At 29.3% G+C, this 16,253-nt stretch overlaps 1 protein-coding gene across 1 annotated transcript in view; it reads left to right on the top strand.

The window, feature by feature from the left end:
- Positions 1 to 415: 415 nt before the first annotated feature.
- Positions 416 to 16,253, top strand: part of LOC100652097 (long-chain fatty acid transport protein 4) — a 30,220-nt gene continuing 14,382 nt past the window's right edge. The window contains exons 1-3 of the mRNA XM_012318394.3: positions 416 to 1,016; positions 13,555 to 13,762; positions 13,853 to 14,147. Of these exons, the coding sequence (XP_012173784.2) occupies positions 942 to 1,016; positions 13,555 to 13,762; positions 13,853 to 14,147 (578 nt within the window). The 5' untranslated portion in view covers positions 416 to 941. The remainder of the gene's footprint in view (positions 1,017 to 13,554; positions 13,763 to 13,852; positions 14,148 to 16,253) is intronic.

The following is a 16,253-nucleotide window of genomic DNA, read 5'->3' as shown; positions in this document are numbered from 1 at the left end:
TTGAATTAAGTGATGTGCGTGAATATACTGCCGCCAAAGTTTCAGATTGCTTTCGAATATGATCAATTTAATCACGACAATCGTGTCTCATTGCAATCCTAATACAATTTCAAAATATTTTATATAATACAAGCATTATATACACAAAAATTTTCTATGGTAAGTGTTCAAATACTATCGCGATTCACTGTAATTTCGCTTCTCTGACTTTTACTAACTTCTTAATTTAATAAACAATATGCTGCGATGAATTCTAACCATCGCATCCTTAAAGGATGTAAGTAAAATTTAAGACGAGTAAAATGTGGCTCTCCGTACTGGTATCTCCGTATGACCAGTTGTGAAACGATGGAGGGAGATCAGCTTGTATAATCGGTCTAGCAAACTCACTGCTGTGCCGGTAGGTATTCCGCTTTAGTACGCCGTCAAACTAACATCATTTTGTAATCCAGTGTATGCACGTGAATTCCTCTCTTTAAGTACTATTTATTCGATCGAGTAATATTCACCGGGTTTTCGTACGGGTTTCGTTTCGCATTTTCGTCGTTCGGGTTTTTATACGGTGTTGAACGGTTCGGTTACGATCGTTCGGTTTGCCCGCGAACGTACGAATCTTCGTTCTGAAAAATCAGCATCGCGACTTTCTTGTTACGCGATACTGGAGAAAAGTAACTCCTTTCTATCTGAATACATTCCGTAATACACCTAGTGTACATAAACGATTAACGTACACGTTTGCCAACTGGCCGTGTATTTTCTACAAGTTAATCGTGCATGCCTGCGGGGTAGAAGTGAAATTTTTTGTGACATTGAGAATTTCAAACGAAGTCACTAGGTTGATTCATTTCGGGGTCACAGTTGCGGGAATATCATCGTTGCATGTGTACGTTCAAGTCAGTGGTCGATGTTACGATTATCAACAAAGGGAAATAAGTTCGAACATGTCAGCTACTATTTCGAAAATACCGGCAACCAGTGCTGGGAATGGGATCGATGTAATTTGCGATAAAGATCGTGTAAGTACTGTATTGTTTTATACGTAGTGAATGTAGAGTGTCGTTCGTTTGGTGTGACGATAATGAAATATTCGAGTAATTTTAATCTATGAACCGGAGTTAAAGGACTGACTATGTAGGAAAGTTGTAAAAAGAGGATTTAGACATAGTGTGATATTTAAGATCACTTCTTGATATTTGACATTTATATTTGGCGTGGCGATAAATTTATTATAAATGTTTTCATAATAAACTTTTCTCTTATTTAGTAATACTTCAAGATGGATGTTATGTAACATCAATGTACAAGTGTACATTATACGTACATTAGTTTTATAAAAATAGAAGCTAATTTTAGATATATATAATATAGATAGATATAACCTAACCCCTAACCAGATTCAACGTAAAATGATTATTATGCTACAGATGTTAGCTAAATATAAAGAGGAATTAATTTAGTATTGAATAATTATGCGTAAACGTTTATTCAATACACTTCTTACGCATGGTAGATACACAGTAATTAACAGGATTTATAAGACTTATATATCACTTTCATACGTTGTCACGAACAGCGCAATAATTGACTTCATCCTCCACTATTATACGTATTAATGATATTCTCTTTTGTAGATAATAATTTTAAATTGACGATTCTCATAAAAATGTATTGCCTTGATGAAAATCAGAAATTTAATGAAATGGATTGAGCAAAGTATATTAACGTGTCATTTCCGTTGTTTCATTGTAAATTATGCTTTCTTGAATAATAAATTTCTGCGGTAGGAGAATGGTAGCCAGATTGCTTTCCCCCGCTAAATATTCTCACAAAGCCCGATTTTCGTTTAGTTCGATGACGATAATATTCCCAGATGTTTTATTTTATAAGAAATACAGAAGAAGTCGTTTTTATGACATATCAATTTTTTATTTCAGACTAGAACGGCATTAAATGGCTAAATTCTTTTAAGCTATCTTTTTATTTAAGCATAATTTTTAAGACATATTCAAAAATACGAGGAAATGATAAAATTAAAATTTTTTAATTTATTAAGATGTCATGTACTTATTCGTTAAATTTTAGTAATGCATAATTGATAATAAATGAAATTTATTACCTTTCATCTTTTAATATCTCGTAAAAAGAATCATGTGGCATACATATTTATCTCGTCAACGATTAATTCATCCTTACGCGCAACATTATTGAGAGGTATAAATAAAATAATTTATCGTTTTATTAAGGTAAGAAAAATGTACCACGATAATACATACAGAGAAAATATAGAGAAGTCCGGTAAGAAAATCAAAATTATAAAAAGGAGGATTTTATAATTTGGAAAAAATTAGTATGATAATGCTATAAATATTTTAATTTTTGAAAATTTTCTGAAATTATAGAAGAGTTATGAAAGAAGGGATATTGATTGAAAAAAAATGTTAAACAAATTCTTTAGCTTTCTCTTCAAAATCACAACGTTAAAGCACAAAGTCAATAATGTAAATTATCTAAAAATAGATTGTAAATGAGATGTTCCGTGAATGCAATATTGGTCCTTAGTGGGTCAAAACAATTCGGTCTTATTTTCTCTCATATGATGGAAAGTAAGTACATCTTTTACGAGATACATGTATAATACCATAAATATTTCTATTTTTAAATATACATATATTATTATTATCCTTTCTTTGCTTGCATGCATTTCAGTATTATTATTAAATTAATTTCAAACATGGTTACATGGCTTCATGGTATATTATATGATTTCCTAGTAAAAACTTATTTCTTAATTGTCTCAATTACAGTAGTATTGTATATTATTACGTTTATTAATTTACAGTTGATCACTTTTTGTGAAACTCGTACCATGCTAAGTAGAATCGATAAACGCGTTCAATGCCTTTTGTGTAGGAAATATCTCAAATGTAAAAGAATGAAACGTTACTGAAGAAAAGTCATCAACGATGGATTTCTATTATTGATAACGATGGATCCTAATATCTTCACGATAAACTAATAAAATTAATCTAATAATTGCTCCGTACATCTAAAAAGAGATTTAAAATAAAAGCTTAAATATCCTGTGTTATAAAAAATTAAAATATATAATTGAAATAATATAAATGAAATAATGGTAGAAGTGGGATGAGGAAGAGGCTACGTTTCGAAATAAGATGGAAATTAAGATTTCATTTTTGACAAGATCAAGTTTCAAAATATTGCCAAATACGCGTGAACTTGGCTAATTCCTAACTGAGCATAAGTGGATGATTGATGGTACGTTGTTCTACCTGAAAATATAATCCGAAAGTATAGATGGTATTTTTTCATTTAAATGAATTACAAAATATATAAGATATCCTTAAATAAAGAAAATCAATATTTTGAAGTGCGAGCAACCAAAAGGGCTGTAAGACTGAAATTCAAGGAATATGAAAGTCTCGCGTAAAGTAAGAAACGATTGTATTAGAATGAGTTACTCCTGCATGGTTACGTCGGATGTAATAGAAAGTGTGCAACAGTGCGTGTATGATAGACTTCAAAATTGAGCTAATACCGATGGTCATTGAATATTTTCTCTTAGCTATTAGTTAATAATTACGAGCCATGCACTTATCCGAAATAAGATCAGCAAGGAGATATTTAAGGTTTTGTAAAATACGTAATATCATTTCTTATAAAAATATGAAATATATAAAAAGAGATTGCAACTATGAGCTTTCTATTTTTGTATCGTGACGATTTAATAATTGTCTGCAAAATACATACATACACCTATTTAATAAATTTTTATCTGATACAGTTTATATATTATAAATAATTTTTATTAATAATTTCTAAATAATTATCTTTAGATAAATATTTGTTACACTAAGAATAGAAAATATAAGATAAGCCTAGAAGTGGTACTTGATATTCTCTTTCCATGAAAATAGGATTCGTGAAACTTAGAACGAGGTTTTATACTTGTATTGCTATAGCTGCAAAACGTTCTTTGCAACTATAATATTTTTCGATAGACATTTTTCATAAATATTTCACAAACATTTAATGCTAACACCAGTATAATCTCCGCACATAACGGTATGCATTTCTTTGTGGCAACTGGGGCATATTAACTGGTTTTGCTGTAGTTCCTTGTTCTTATGAAACTTCTTGGTGACCGCAATTTCATTGGTATTTTGACGCATACAGATACACTCTTGAGCAGGAAAGTCCTAATTGTATATTTTACCTATATATTTCATTATTATATTTTATTATTACCTGTATATATGTATATATATTATAGTTGTTCTGAGACAATTTAAAAAAATTAAAATCAACTTCTATCCATTTCTCTATATTGCACCGCGTGAATTATTTATCCTATAATGTTAGAAATACACAGATTGTCTAAATTAGAATAATTACGCGAGATCGTAACACATTCTCCAATTTTAATTTGTAAATTAACACAAAAACACATTATACATTTTAACTGCGTTTAAATGTTATTTACAAATGCAAAAGACAAAAATTGCTATAAGCTTAAAATAGTTGATTTTAAATGTATTGCAGTTAATAGAAAATATTAAATGTAGTGTTAAAACATACTTATAAAACTGAAATTTTTATTTGTTTTATTGGATAATTTGAAATTCATCGATAACTTATCGATACTCGATACATTGATATCTGTTATTATCTGTATCTAATATCGATCTAGTAGAGATCGATAATGTATTAATGAAAAAGATTTTTGAAAAAATATATAATTTCAATAATAAATGATCTTATAATATAAATATTTTATATTTGATTAATTTTGTTAAGTATTATACTCTTTACATAACCTTTACATAACATAATCTTCACAACATGTTTGTTAAACATCGAAACACTTATCAGACAAAAGTTATTTTTTTATCTTATACTTTTTACTATTTTATATAAATTTCGATAATTTGTAAAAGTTTATATACTTAGTGAACTATAGTGTGTTTTGATTAGTAACATAAATATTGCTTTCTTGTTTATATTGGAAATTAATGACAAATATATTTCTGATCAAATACAATTAATTATCAGGTTGTTTAGATTTTTATATTTATAAGATACTTTCGAAGTAGATTATCGATACAAAATACATAAATACATAAATGGATAAAAATTTAATGTACGAAAAACATTAATATAGGAAAAAATTTAACAAATAAGAAATTGAACTACTTGTTAAAAAATCTAAATAAAGTAAATGAAAAGAATCGAAAGTTAAGTAAATGACTTTAGTTGAATTTCATTTTATGAATAAAGTAAAAGATGAAGGTATGTTACTTGCATCATATATATTATTTAAAGATTTTTACATATAAAACATTTTTAAGAATTCCTTTTTAGGGACTAATTTCCGGTTTAAAAATATGTATGTTTTTCGTGCAGTACTATGAAGCTTCTATACTTTGCCACATGGTAGCAGTAATGTAGAGTTATTGATTAAGTTTCGCTATCGAGGGTGGTTGTGAAATGCCAGAATCTTCCTTATTTTTTAAGTTTTCACTTTTAAATAAATATTATAATAAGTGAATTTTGTATACGGCATACAATTTCGAAGATTGAGAAAGTGTATCTGATATATGTTTATTATATATCATCAACTACGCGGCTAAAAAGAGTTTTACAAAAATGTGTTCTAGTTTCCTACCAAGCTGTTAATCAAAGGCATAAATATCTTTTTGGGGTGAGTAAAGATTTTTTTAATGCTAAAACGCAAATATTATTTTCTAGATAATAACACAAAAATTATTATAGATTATTTATTTTAAGGATAATTTTATTATTTACTATTGTGTTTTATATTTTCTTAAAATTATCCTATATTGAAATAAAATAGTATTTAAATGTAACAAGCATATTGAGAAATACAGAAACGATTACAACGATATAAAAACAGGGCATAACGTTTCTAAGAAGTTTAAAAATACCTTAACACCATTTAAAGGAAATTTCAGCTTTATTACATAAGAGATTAGTTATACTAATTATTTACTAAGTTAGTTTTTAATACAATCACTAGCTTTAATTGAATACGTCTCGAAACGAGATATACGAGTTTTTGTATATCTTCGTCATACGTTTCCGCCGCCAGTTCACATAAATATCGTCCTTACGCAGTTGTTTAAATCATGTTTCTTATAAACAATTATCAGTCAAACAAATCTTTAAGTTTTGCAAAAAGTCATTTGTAATGAATATCATTTGTAATGAAATTGCAAACACGTTCTTGAACTCTGTAGTGAGAGACGAACGACTTGAATGCTTACGATCGCGTACAGTTTCTCTATCCCTACTGAATTCGTGCTGCCGCGAATTAATCGCTGTAATTCTGTGGTTACTTTTTACTTTTGGAAGAATTTTTTCAGCGGTCGAAGAGCGTAAAAGTGTCATCGGCGGGATTTTCAATTCGCATCGTCATTTTAAACGTGTCATACAGCGACAATATTAAATATTTAAACAAACAATTTTGTATGAATTATGTCAATACATAGATGAAACTAAGTGAGCGTCTCTAAGTACATTCCATCGTTTTATATGGCTTCTATACGTAAACGGATAGTATTTTCTGGGCGATCCTCGTATTAAAGATAAAAGGATTGTTACATGTATAAAATCTATAATTTTAAGAAGGAACAATGTCTAAACTTCTGATTCATGAAAGAAAATCTCAGATTATTTTTCTCTTTTTTGCTTGAATTGATTGTTTAGACTTTAGAGTGACTTCAACCACTATAGATATGTAATAGGTTATCAGTGCTCAGCTGAAATCATAAATTGAGTTTTATAATTTTTGCAAAAAATTAGTTCGTTTAAGAGATTGTAATGTACAAGTACATTATGTAATGAACAGTTGTAATGTATTGATACAAATTTTTTTAGTTCTTGTATAAAGTTCTAATCGTTTATCAAGAGGAATGTTATAATAACAATAATTTGGAGAAAATAATTTGGATTTGTTAAAAGAATAAGAGAAACAATAGTAATGTATTGAAGTTTTCAAAAGTCATTAACAATGACTCGTTATATCTATATCATACGTAATTACATATAACATATAAGTATATGTATAATAGATTGATTAAAAGAAAAACCTAACGTAAAATGTAAACTGTAAATAGACATAATTTACAGATTTGCGGTAATGATAAATATCATTGACTATATTTGAAAGTACATGTACATAAGCTTGATATTAATTTCTTGTACACATTTATAAACATTTTGTCTAAAATCTTGTGCCAAATTATATATCTTTATTTACAACTAACTTAATGAATACTCATGTCAATATCAGATATACACCTATAGATCTAGCCCTAATAGTAGAAGAAATATACAAAAACATACTATAGCATCAGTAGTACAATATATAAATAATGGCATAAAATGTTAAATTTCAAATTTGAAAGAAATTTGTCTAAGAAATAAACATATATATCAGATTGTATATATTGGGTTGGCAACTCAGTGATTGCGGATTTTGTCATTACCTATATAGTATATTACCTAATATACTATAGTTTTAGTAGTTATATGTATCTTTATGCTCTCGCTTGTATCAACTGAAAGTTCAATTTCTTCTTTTTTTAACAACGGTGTATACAGGATGACCTAATAACTTTGTCCATCTCTAATATTTCTGCTATTGATAACAATATTTTTCATGTAATAATATTTGCTCGGTGGAGCATAATATGATGTAAGTATTTTTTGTATAGTCGCGTTGAAGAAATTTCAAGATTATCTGTATTTTTTCAGCTCAGATGCTGTAATAAATATTTTTATCACTACGTGATAAAGCTAGCCTTAAGACAAACTATGATGAAGGTCATCCAAAGTTATGGAAGGTCGTGAAGATTTTTATTTCTATCTCAGGATTGTAGATCCATCTCTTATGGCTTGTTATATTTCATTAATCCTTCCTTTTATATGAACAAATAGACTTTCTTTAACCTTTACGTTCTAATAATTATAATACATGATTTACTATGTGAATGTAAACATTGTGACAACTTATGATGCTGTGTAGAATATTGGCAATCAGTATTATTCGATTACTGAATCAAATATCATCTCAAGTGTTACAATGAAGTTTTCTTTTAAAAAGTAGGTGGATACGATCTTCATCTATGGTGAAACGCAACAAAATTCGGTAAGGACACGAACGTTGTACGTTGAACGGTTTCCAAATTGCACACATACTCCGAACCGAATTTTTCAAAGATTGTGTAAGAGATTAAGAAATATTGGAAGTTTAGCTACACGTAAGACTGATCAGTGGGGAAACTCAGGTAAAGAAATGGAAATCGGTGTTCTCGGATGTTAGCTGTTAAAGCGACAGTTTTGTCGCTAGTACGTGCACGGTCTTAGCCTTGTGTTAAACATTAAATTTTAATTTCACCACGAGCTCTGAACTATTTCGTTCATTATCGTCATATATATGGGACACGTAATGTAGATAGTTATATCTGAAATTTTTTTTTTGTTTCGTAAATGAGTAAAAAATTAAGCGGGATATTTAGTACGATTGCTACATACAGTGATTACTATCTACAACGTGTATATTCGTTTATATTGCTGAGAAAATGTGTTATAATGTCGAACAAAAAAGTTGTTCATGCGTGCAAATGAATTTGTAGCATTATTTTAAATACTTGGGATATCTTTCATAAAAATTTATTAAAAAATTATGTAACAAGACCCTTAAAGTTTTATACCTTTCCTAAGGTTCCTTACATGGAACGGTATGATATTTAAGAGTAATATGCTATTTAAAATATAATATTTAAGGTTTCTCGTATCTTTTTCAAAAGTTTTCAAATGCTCATGGACTTACTCATTGTATATACCATAGAAAAAATAAAAAATATGAAGTAACTATCATTCGCTATTATTGTAATAGAAAATCTAGAAGATTATATGTAGTACAGTTGCTCTGTACCTCGGATGATACTTTACTTATTGCGAGAGAAATTCTAGGAGAAAGTAGAAAGTATAGAAACATTAGCAGACATGTAAAGCAATATTAAAAAAAGAACGTATTTGTTCTAGACCTTCGACTTGAAATATTAAAATAATAAATTAGCATTTACTTTTGTCCTGTATCCATTGAACTGAAATTTTGTTATGAAATTAAGTTATTGACAAATAATCAGTAACCGAGTTTATTTTATTTAATACAAATTTTGTAACATTTAAGGAAAATTGTTTTCTTTCAATACTGTAGTAATACTATCTTATAATAATAATTGACATTGCTGAATGATAAACAACAAATATTTAAAAAGCAACGAAGATATTTTTAGTTGATAATAATTATGTAACAACCACATTAAATAAAATTTAATGAAATATAGTAGTAGTATGTATATAACGTACTTATTATGACTGACATCTTAAAATGCGCAATATTATATTATACAATTGTATAGATATATTAAGGGTTCTGAAGTTTATTATATGAAATTAATATAAATCTGTTATATGATTTCATACTTTAAAAACTTCGTCAGTTTCCCGATTGATATATATATATGTATGTACTTGCATATGCTTAGTGTCTTGATTAAATTGCTGTTACAGTACACGTTTATTTTCTTTACGTCTATTTGTATAGTGCGAATATACACAAGTATATAAGTATATACACATATACTTAATATTTATTCCTTTATGCTTGTTTTTCACTTCTCATATTACGATGTGACTCCGGATATGCAGTCTCTACATATGATTAAGATGAGTTTATCCTTCAATATCATATAAAATGTCTCAAAAGCTCTTTCACGTTTTAGACAAATTAAATAATCCTTAGAAGTTGTATTATCTTTTTTGTTTATATTTTAGTTTCTCTGAATTGTATGCAAACTTGTATTATACTATTTTGTAGTTTCGACCATTTTACATAATTGAATTAATTGAACAAATGCACAATTTTACAAATCATAAGATACAGGTTATTAATATTAACAAATCCTCTTATATGACAATAATAAGCTTGATAATAAAAGATGTGAAATTCTAGAAGTGAATTTTACAAATTACAAGTCATTCAATTGTTCTATTTGACTTAAAATTATACAATTATAAAAGTGGAGCTTTTGCCAATTTACTAAAATTATTTGTTGAAGAATCATTATGCAAGAGAGTTCAGATTATACATATATTGTTCAGTTTAGTTTCTTCTAAAGAAAGAACGTACAGTTATCACGGACAGAATAAATTACACTCATATTAAAATCAGATTAGAATATCCATTGCATATGAGTACATAAAATGCTCTTGGATCATTATTTCTATATTCACTCTTTTGCATTTTATCTTGATAGAGAAGGATAACTAAATTTTAATATTGTGATTCACTTTCTACATGAAGAATGTCCTTGATATTTATTAGGTTCAAAGTATAAGTTTAAAATATCTTGGTTTACGTAGAAAAAAGTAGTTAGCATGAACGAATATATCATAATATCTGATATATGTCATAATATAGTTTATTATTTTTAGTTAATTATTTATTATTATAGTTAATTATTTTTGCACATTTTAAGGATAGAAATTTATTTGCTTATTTTATTTATTCATTTACTTATTTATTTATTTATCTAAAGTCATATTCATCTTACGGTTGACAGTAAAGATACACAATCATGAGGCGGCTATATGATCGGACTTTGTTCACGTAATATTGGCTCTAAAAAGAGCCGATTTTGTTTGTATGTGAATGTCTAATTGATATGGATTCTATCGTAATAGACGTTCAAACTTACGGCCATTTATCTCAATGCACAAAAGCTTTTTGTCTGTTTTTTCAAGAATTCCTCTACTCTATCCAGTGTAGTAGTCGATAGATTCTAACACGTATGATCAATCTTACGTTTCATATTTGTAGGTGTTGTTGGCTCAACTTGATAAAAATTATTTTTTACATAGCCCCATATGAGAAAATGTAAAGGAGTGAAATCTGGTGAACGCGGTAGAAATTCTACATTTTCACATCTGCCAAACCAACCGTTTCGAAATAGTTTATTTAGTGTTCTACGAATATTGGTGGGTACTGTGTGCGGGAGAAAAGCATCCTCCCGAAACCATAGATGTTGCATTGTACGCAGGCCAATTTCATCTAGGGGGAATGGTACTTCACCTTAAAGAAATCTATCGCAACGTTTAGCTATTAAATGGTCATTAAAGAAGTATTGCTTGATTACATAATCATTTATCAATCACATATAAAAAAAGTCATTGTTCTAGATAAGATATTTGTTTATATCAATGATGATCAATTTGTGTAACCAATAACGATAGTTAGATGAGACGTGACGATTCACGTGTCCTCTGTTACTAAAATTAGCTTCATCTGAAAAGAACGTAAGGAAAAATATTAGGAACTTGGTTCGTTTTTTAACCGGCCCATTGATAAAATTGTTGTCGTTGAACGTGATACGCTATAAAAACTTTTAATTTATCTAAGGCTTATGACAAGATTTGATATAGCAGTTACTCAACTCACCGAGACAAAGTACTTGACAATACTTAACAATAAGTTGGAATGTTCAGACAGCTAAATGTAGCTCTGTTTTATATTAGCTTGTTTTATATTAGTTTATTGAATTATGTACGAACATAATAATAGAAATAGAACGAAATGGATCATACCGAAACGGAAATGGAAATTGTTTTTCATCTATTATCACCTTATGAAACGAAAGAAACTTTTCGGACGACCTAATACATATGATTATATATCTCTATGCAATGATTTCTAACGGAATACATTGATATTCACAATTAGGAAACTACTTCATCCGGGATTATTCAGAGCAGTCTGCAGTATACCGTTCGCAATACACTCGATACTCTAGGTTATACGATACTATGTAAGAACAACCAACATCAACGCACACATTTGTACATTTAACCACATCTACGAAAAATGGAAATTCTCACAGTAGAATAAAATTGTAAAATGATTATGAAACATTACATTCGATTCCTTAATCAAAATTTTGACAATAATCTTTACATTAAGTATTAAGTACGTAGTATGTATATGTATGTACTAAATACGAAATGTATACATTAATTCATAACGAATTAGAAAATTACTTTTTTTACTTGTTTATATAATATATATAATATTACAATAACTGGACTGCGGATATTTATGTAAGTTAATACTTTTATAAATTCAATTGGGTAAATAGAATCTAAGTAGAAATTTATTTTGCTTACTAAATACTCACCACGAGTATTTTGCATTGAATACCTTTTATATATGCAAACTATGTGAGACGTATTTTATATATTTTTACATCTTTAAATTTTCTATACATGTATTTTAAATTCAATAGTTTCCCGTCTTATGACAACTATAAATAAATGTCATTTGACATAAACGAATGAGAAACATAATTTTCGAAATATCCAATTGTAAACAGTCGTTTATAATATTATTCAAGAAATTATCAGAAATATGTAGATGAATTCATCGATTTGAAATCTTGGCAATTTTATACAAAAAGAAAATACTTTCGCTTAGTTTAATAATACACATCTATTTTTAAAATTATTGCCACTCCGAGTTATAACATTCTTGATGTGAAATCACGCCGTAAACAAAACTTATTTAAAATTATATCGTTATTGTTTAAAAAAACATCAACATATGTCATGCAAACTATTTTATCAATAAATTCAAAAGTTGAAGTCATTAGTATTAGAAAAAAAGAAAGAATCTATAACATTATCACATTTTTCCTGGAACTTTAATAAACCTCACACTTTTATTGCAATAACACAACTGCATAAAAATATGCCACTGTCGAAGCAAACGTGTAACATGCTATAGCGGCATAAACGTCCTCATAGTAAATTTTGAGAGTTCATTTACAGAACTCAGCTCGTAGAAAGTCCAAACAACAACTTTCACTATATTAACAACTCTATACTAAAACTAAATAGTTTCAATTACGTCATTGTGAACATTGACAACTGTCTGCAATTATCGTAGCAAATGGGTGGTTTAGTCGGTAATATATGCAAAATATTTTGGAAATAGATAAATGGCCAAACTTTGATCTTCTTATTTTATCTTTTTTAAGGATGAAAAAATGTCATGTAAACATAGGTTCAAAAACTTTTCCTTTCCGAAATATAAATATTTTTTGTTTATGACAGAATATTTCATTAATAAAAATATAAAACTTACTTAAAGAAATTGCTGAAAATGATTTCCTTCTGCAACAATAGACGTTTCGCATCGACATATTCCAAATTTCGTTACATGCAGCAATTCAGTATTTTTATTATTATCAAGCTATCAGACAGATTGTATTTCTCGAGAAGGAAGAATTCCTTGTCCCATATTTATATTCTACGATTTCTTTTGATCTTTGGGAAGAGTAGAATACGATATCAAAATTTGACTACCTATTTGTGAAGCACCTTGTATATGTAAACGAATAACAAACATCGTGTGTATTAATTACGTGTGTACTATGTTTACCGCATTTGTTACAGGACGTAGAAAAAGGTGAAGTTCATTCTAACGTCGCAGGCTTCTCGCCGTCGATCTGTTCGCGGCCGGCGTCTTCGTCGCGGACGTCGACGTCGGCCGAGAGCAGGGTCGAGCTCGAGGATAAACTAAGGAACAACAGCAGCAGCAGGTCAAATGTGTCGAGTATCGCGGTGGAAGTGGAAGTCGGAACAGCGAACAATGAACCAATAGGTACGCCGAATGTAGCAGACGATAGAATAGGAGTCGCGACTGTAGTCGGACAAGCGTTGTACGCATACATATGTGCGTGTTTGCATGCAGGAGCGGGGACGGAGGCAACCACGACAACAACGCCAAAGACGAGGACGCGCACGGAAAGAGGAACGGAAAGGAGTACAGCCAGCCAGTGGAAGGCAGTCTGTCGCTTGCTTTGCCGCCTGACACTCATCATGTTTCTGATATCGAGTTTGACCGCCTGTTTGTCACTACTCGCCATATATATAGGCCCCATTTTCTTCGTGCAGCTACTGGTTGTCGTTCTCGTCGCGTATTTAGTCGCTGGAGGACGTTTTCGATGGTTTTACGTCGCTCTGAAAACTGCACCCAGAGACCTCGTGTGAGTATGCATTCCTCTTCATCCGGCTCATCCTCGTCCTTTGACAACGCGCACAGATTCAAGTTTTCGATTTCGATTCGTTCTAAATCCGTTCGATTAAATTGAAAACTGGGTCAGTCTATGACTTTCCAAGTTGGTCTTCTCGCACGGTCAGCCAAGTTTCTCTCTGCTTCTTTAAAGTTTCGTCGATAGTATACATCTTCATCGTGTATATCCATGCGAAGATCTCTAAATTACCGCAGATATTTATAATTAGAAAACGCGTGATTCTGTTTTGATAATGAAATTTCATATCTTCAAGGAGGAGGATGATTTTAAGTAGAATGTTGAAACGTTTGATATAGTGGAATCAATTATAACATGTCATAATAGATAATTAAGTTAATTATTATATTTTCGTCAAATATCAAATAGCTCTGAGACAGTTTCTAAAATGTTCCTTTTCTTATTTGAATGTGGGATCTTGGCGGCATAAGTACAGCAGATAACTGTACATTTCTTAAATGTACATCTTCGTTTAAGGAATACACATGAATGCGTAATATAGTTAAATTTTAGAACACCAACAATTTTTTTAGACCGATTACGTAGACCGATCTCTATTTTTAGATAATACTCATTGATATAACCAAAAATACCAGTTTGAGTTTAAGAAACTTCCAATTCGACAGTTACATTCCTTTTAGGAGGATAACATTCACAAAGCGGTAAATCACGACGTTGAGTTTATACATAAATAAATTTAGTTGGGTTTGAATTGAGGTTAGATTTCAGATGGGTTGGTTTAAGATAGAGTTTGAGTTTGGATTAGATGTGAGAATTTCTTAAATGTAAAGTTGGTATTTCTGATCTTTACTCGAAAATTATTATCAGAAAATATAGTAATCCCAAAATAAAATTTAATTTGTAATACAATATAGAAATATTAATTTCTTATTGAAAAAAGAAAATGATTGAGAGGAAAAGAAAATTTTAAATTGTAAACGAGACCTAAGTTTCGTGTGACAAGCGACACGTGAAACGAATAGTTCCGACCTTCGACAGTTAATGTTTATATTACTCTCATAAAATAATTGTTCAATTTTCATCAATATGGTCTACTAGGGAAGTGAACTGCACGGTAATTGAAACCCATATCCCTCGCTTGTAACTAACAATTGTTTCAACAATAAATAATCACTTTATAATACTAATAAAACTAACACAGTTATAAAATCTGACTGTCATTTAGAATTGTTTATCATTAAAGTTTTCAAGCACTAACACTTCTGTCAATCTTATTGCAGTTTATTTTATATTTACAAGTAATATACTGCATATTTTGAAATATTAAATTTTGCTGAAAAAAAAAGATATGACCCTTTTCTTACATTTTCATTCGTATTTCATGTTAAGCGTGTGAGAACGTGGTACTGACGTCTCAATAGTAAATTATGGACTCAACGATAAAAGTTTAACGTCAAACTGCATTGTGAAATCGTCACAAAGGAAATTGATTTTTAAAGTAACGCATTTAGCCATTACAGCTGTGTCACAATAATGCCATTTAAATGAAGTATGCATTAATAGGCAATCTTTAATCCAAGTACGAGATAATAGAATAAGTAAGAGATAATAGATGCACATTGTGACACGTGAACGATCAGTCGAAGAATTCTTGCTCGTTAACAATAAAAAAAATCATATTAGACGATTTTAAAGGCTGAAAAAACATAATATATTATATATAATATATTATAGTTATATCGCCACATATATTAATTACAGAAACTAAACGTTTCATTCATAAAATCGAATACATATGCCTTATTTAACCTGCGTTCCTTAATCTTTCCTCTGTCTGTTGTATTTCTTGTTTTCTATTTGATATATAATCATAAACAATCTTCCTTCTTTTTTTGTGAAACATACAAAACACAGTTTTTTTGTTATTTTTTGTTTCCTTAACATTATCTGTCATTTATCGCTAATTATAATTTTTCGAACCGCCTGTATATTTTTAAATTGAATTTTAAATCTCTCTTTGATTTCTTGCCGCGTTAAATTAGTTAAAACCGTATATGAAATATTACAGAAGTTATTTACAAAATATTAGTTGTATCAACA

The sequence above is a fragment of the Bombus terrestris genome, chromosome 3 (genome assembly GCF_910591885.1).
Source record: "Bombus terrestris chromosome 3, iyBomTerr1.2, whole genome shotgun sequence".
Lineage (NCBI taxonomy): Eukaryota > Metazoa > Arthropoda > Insecta > Hymenoptera > Apidae > Bombus > Bombus terrestris.
The sequence above is the reverse complement of the archived record's forward strand: the minus strand, read 5'-3'. Positions and strand labels throughout refer to the sequence as shown.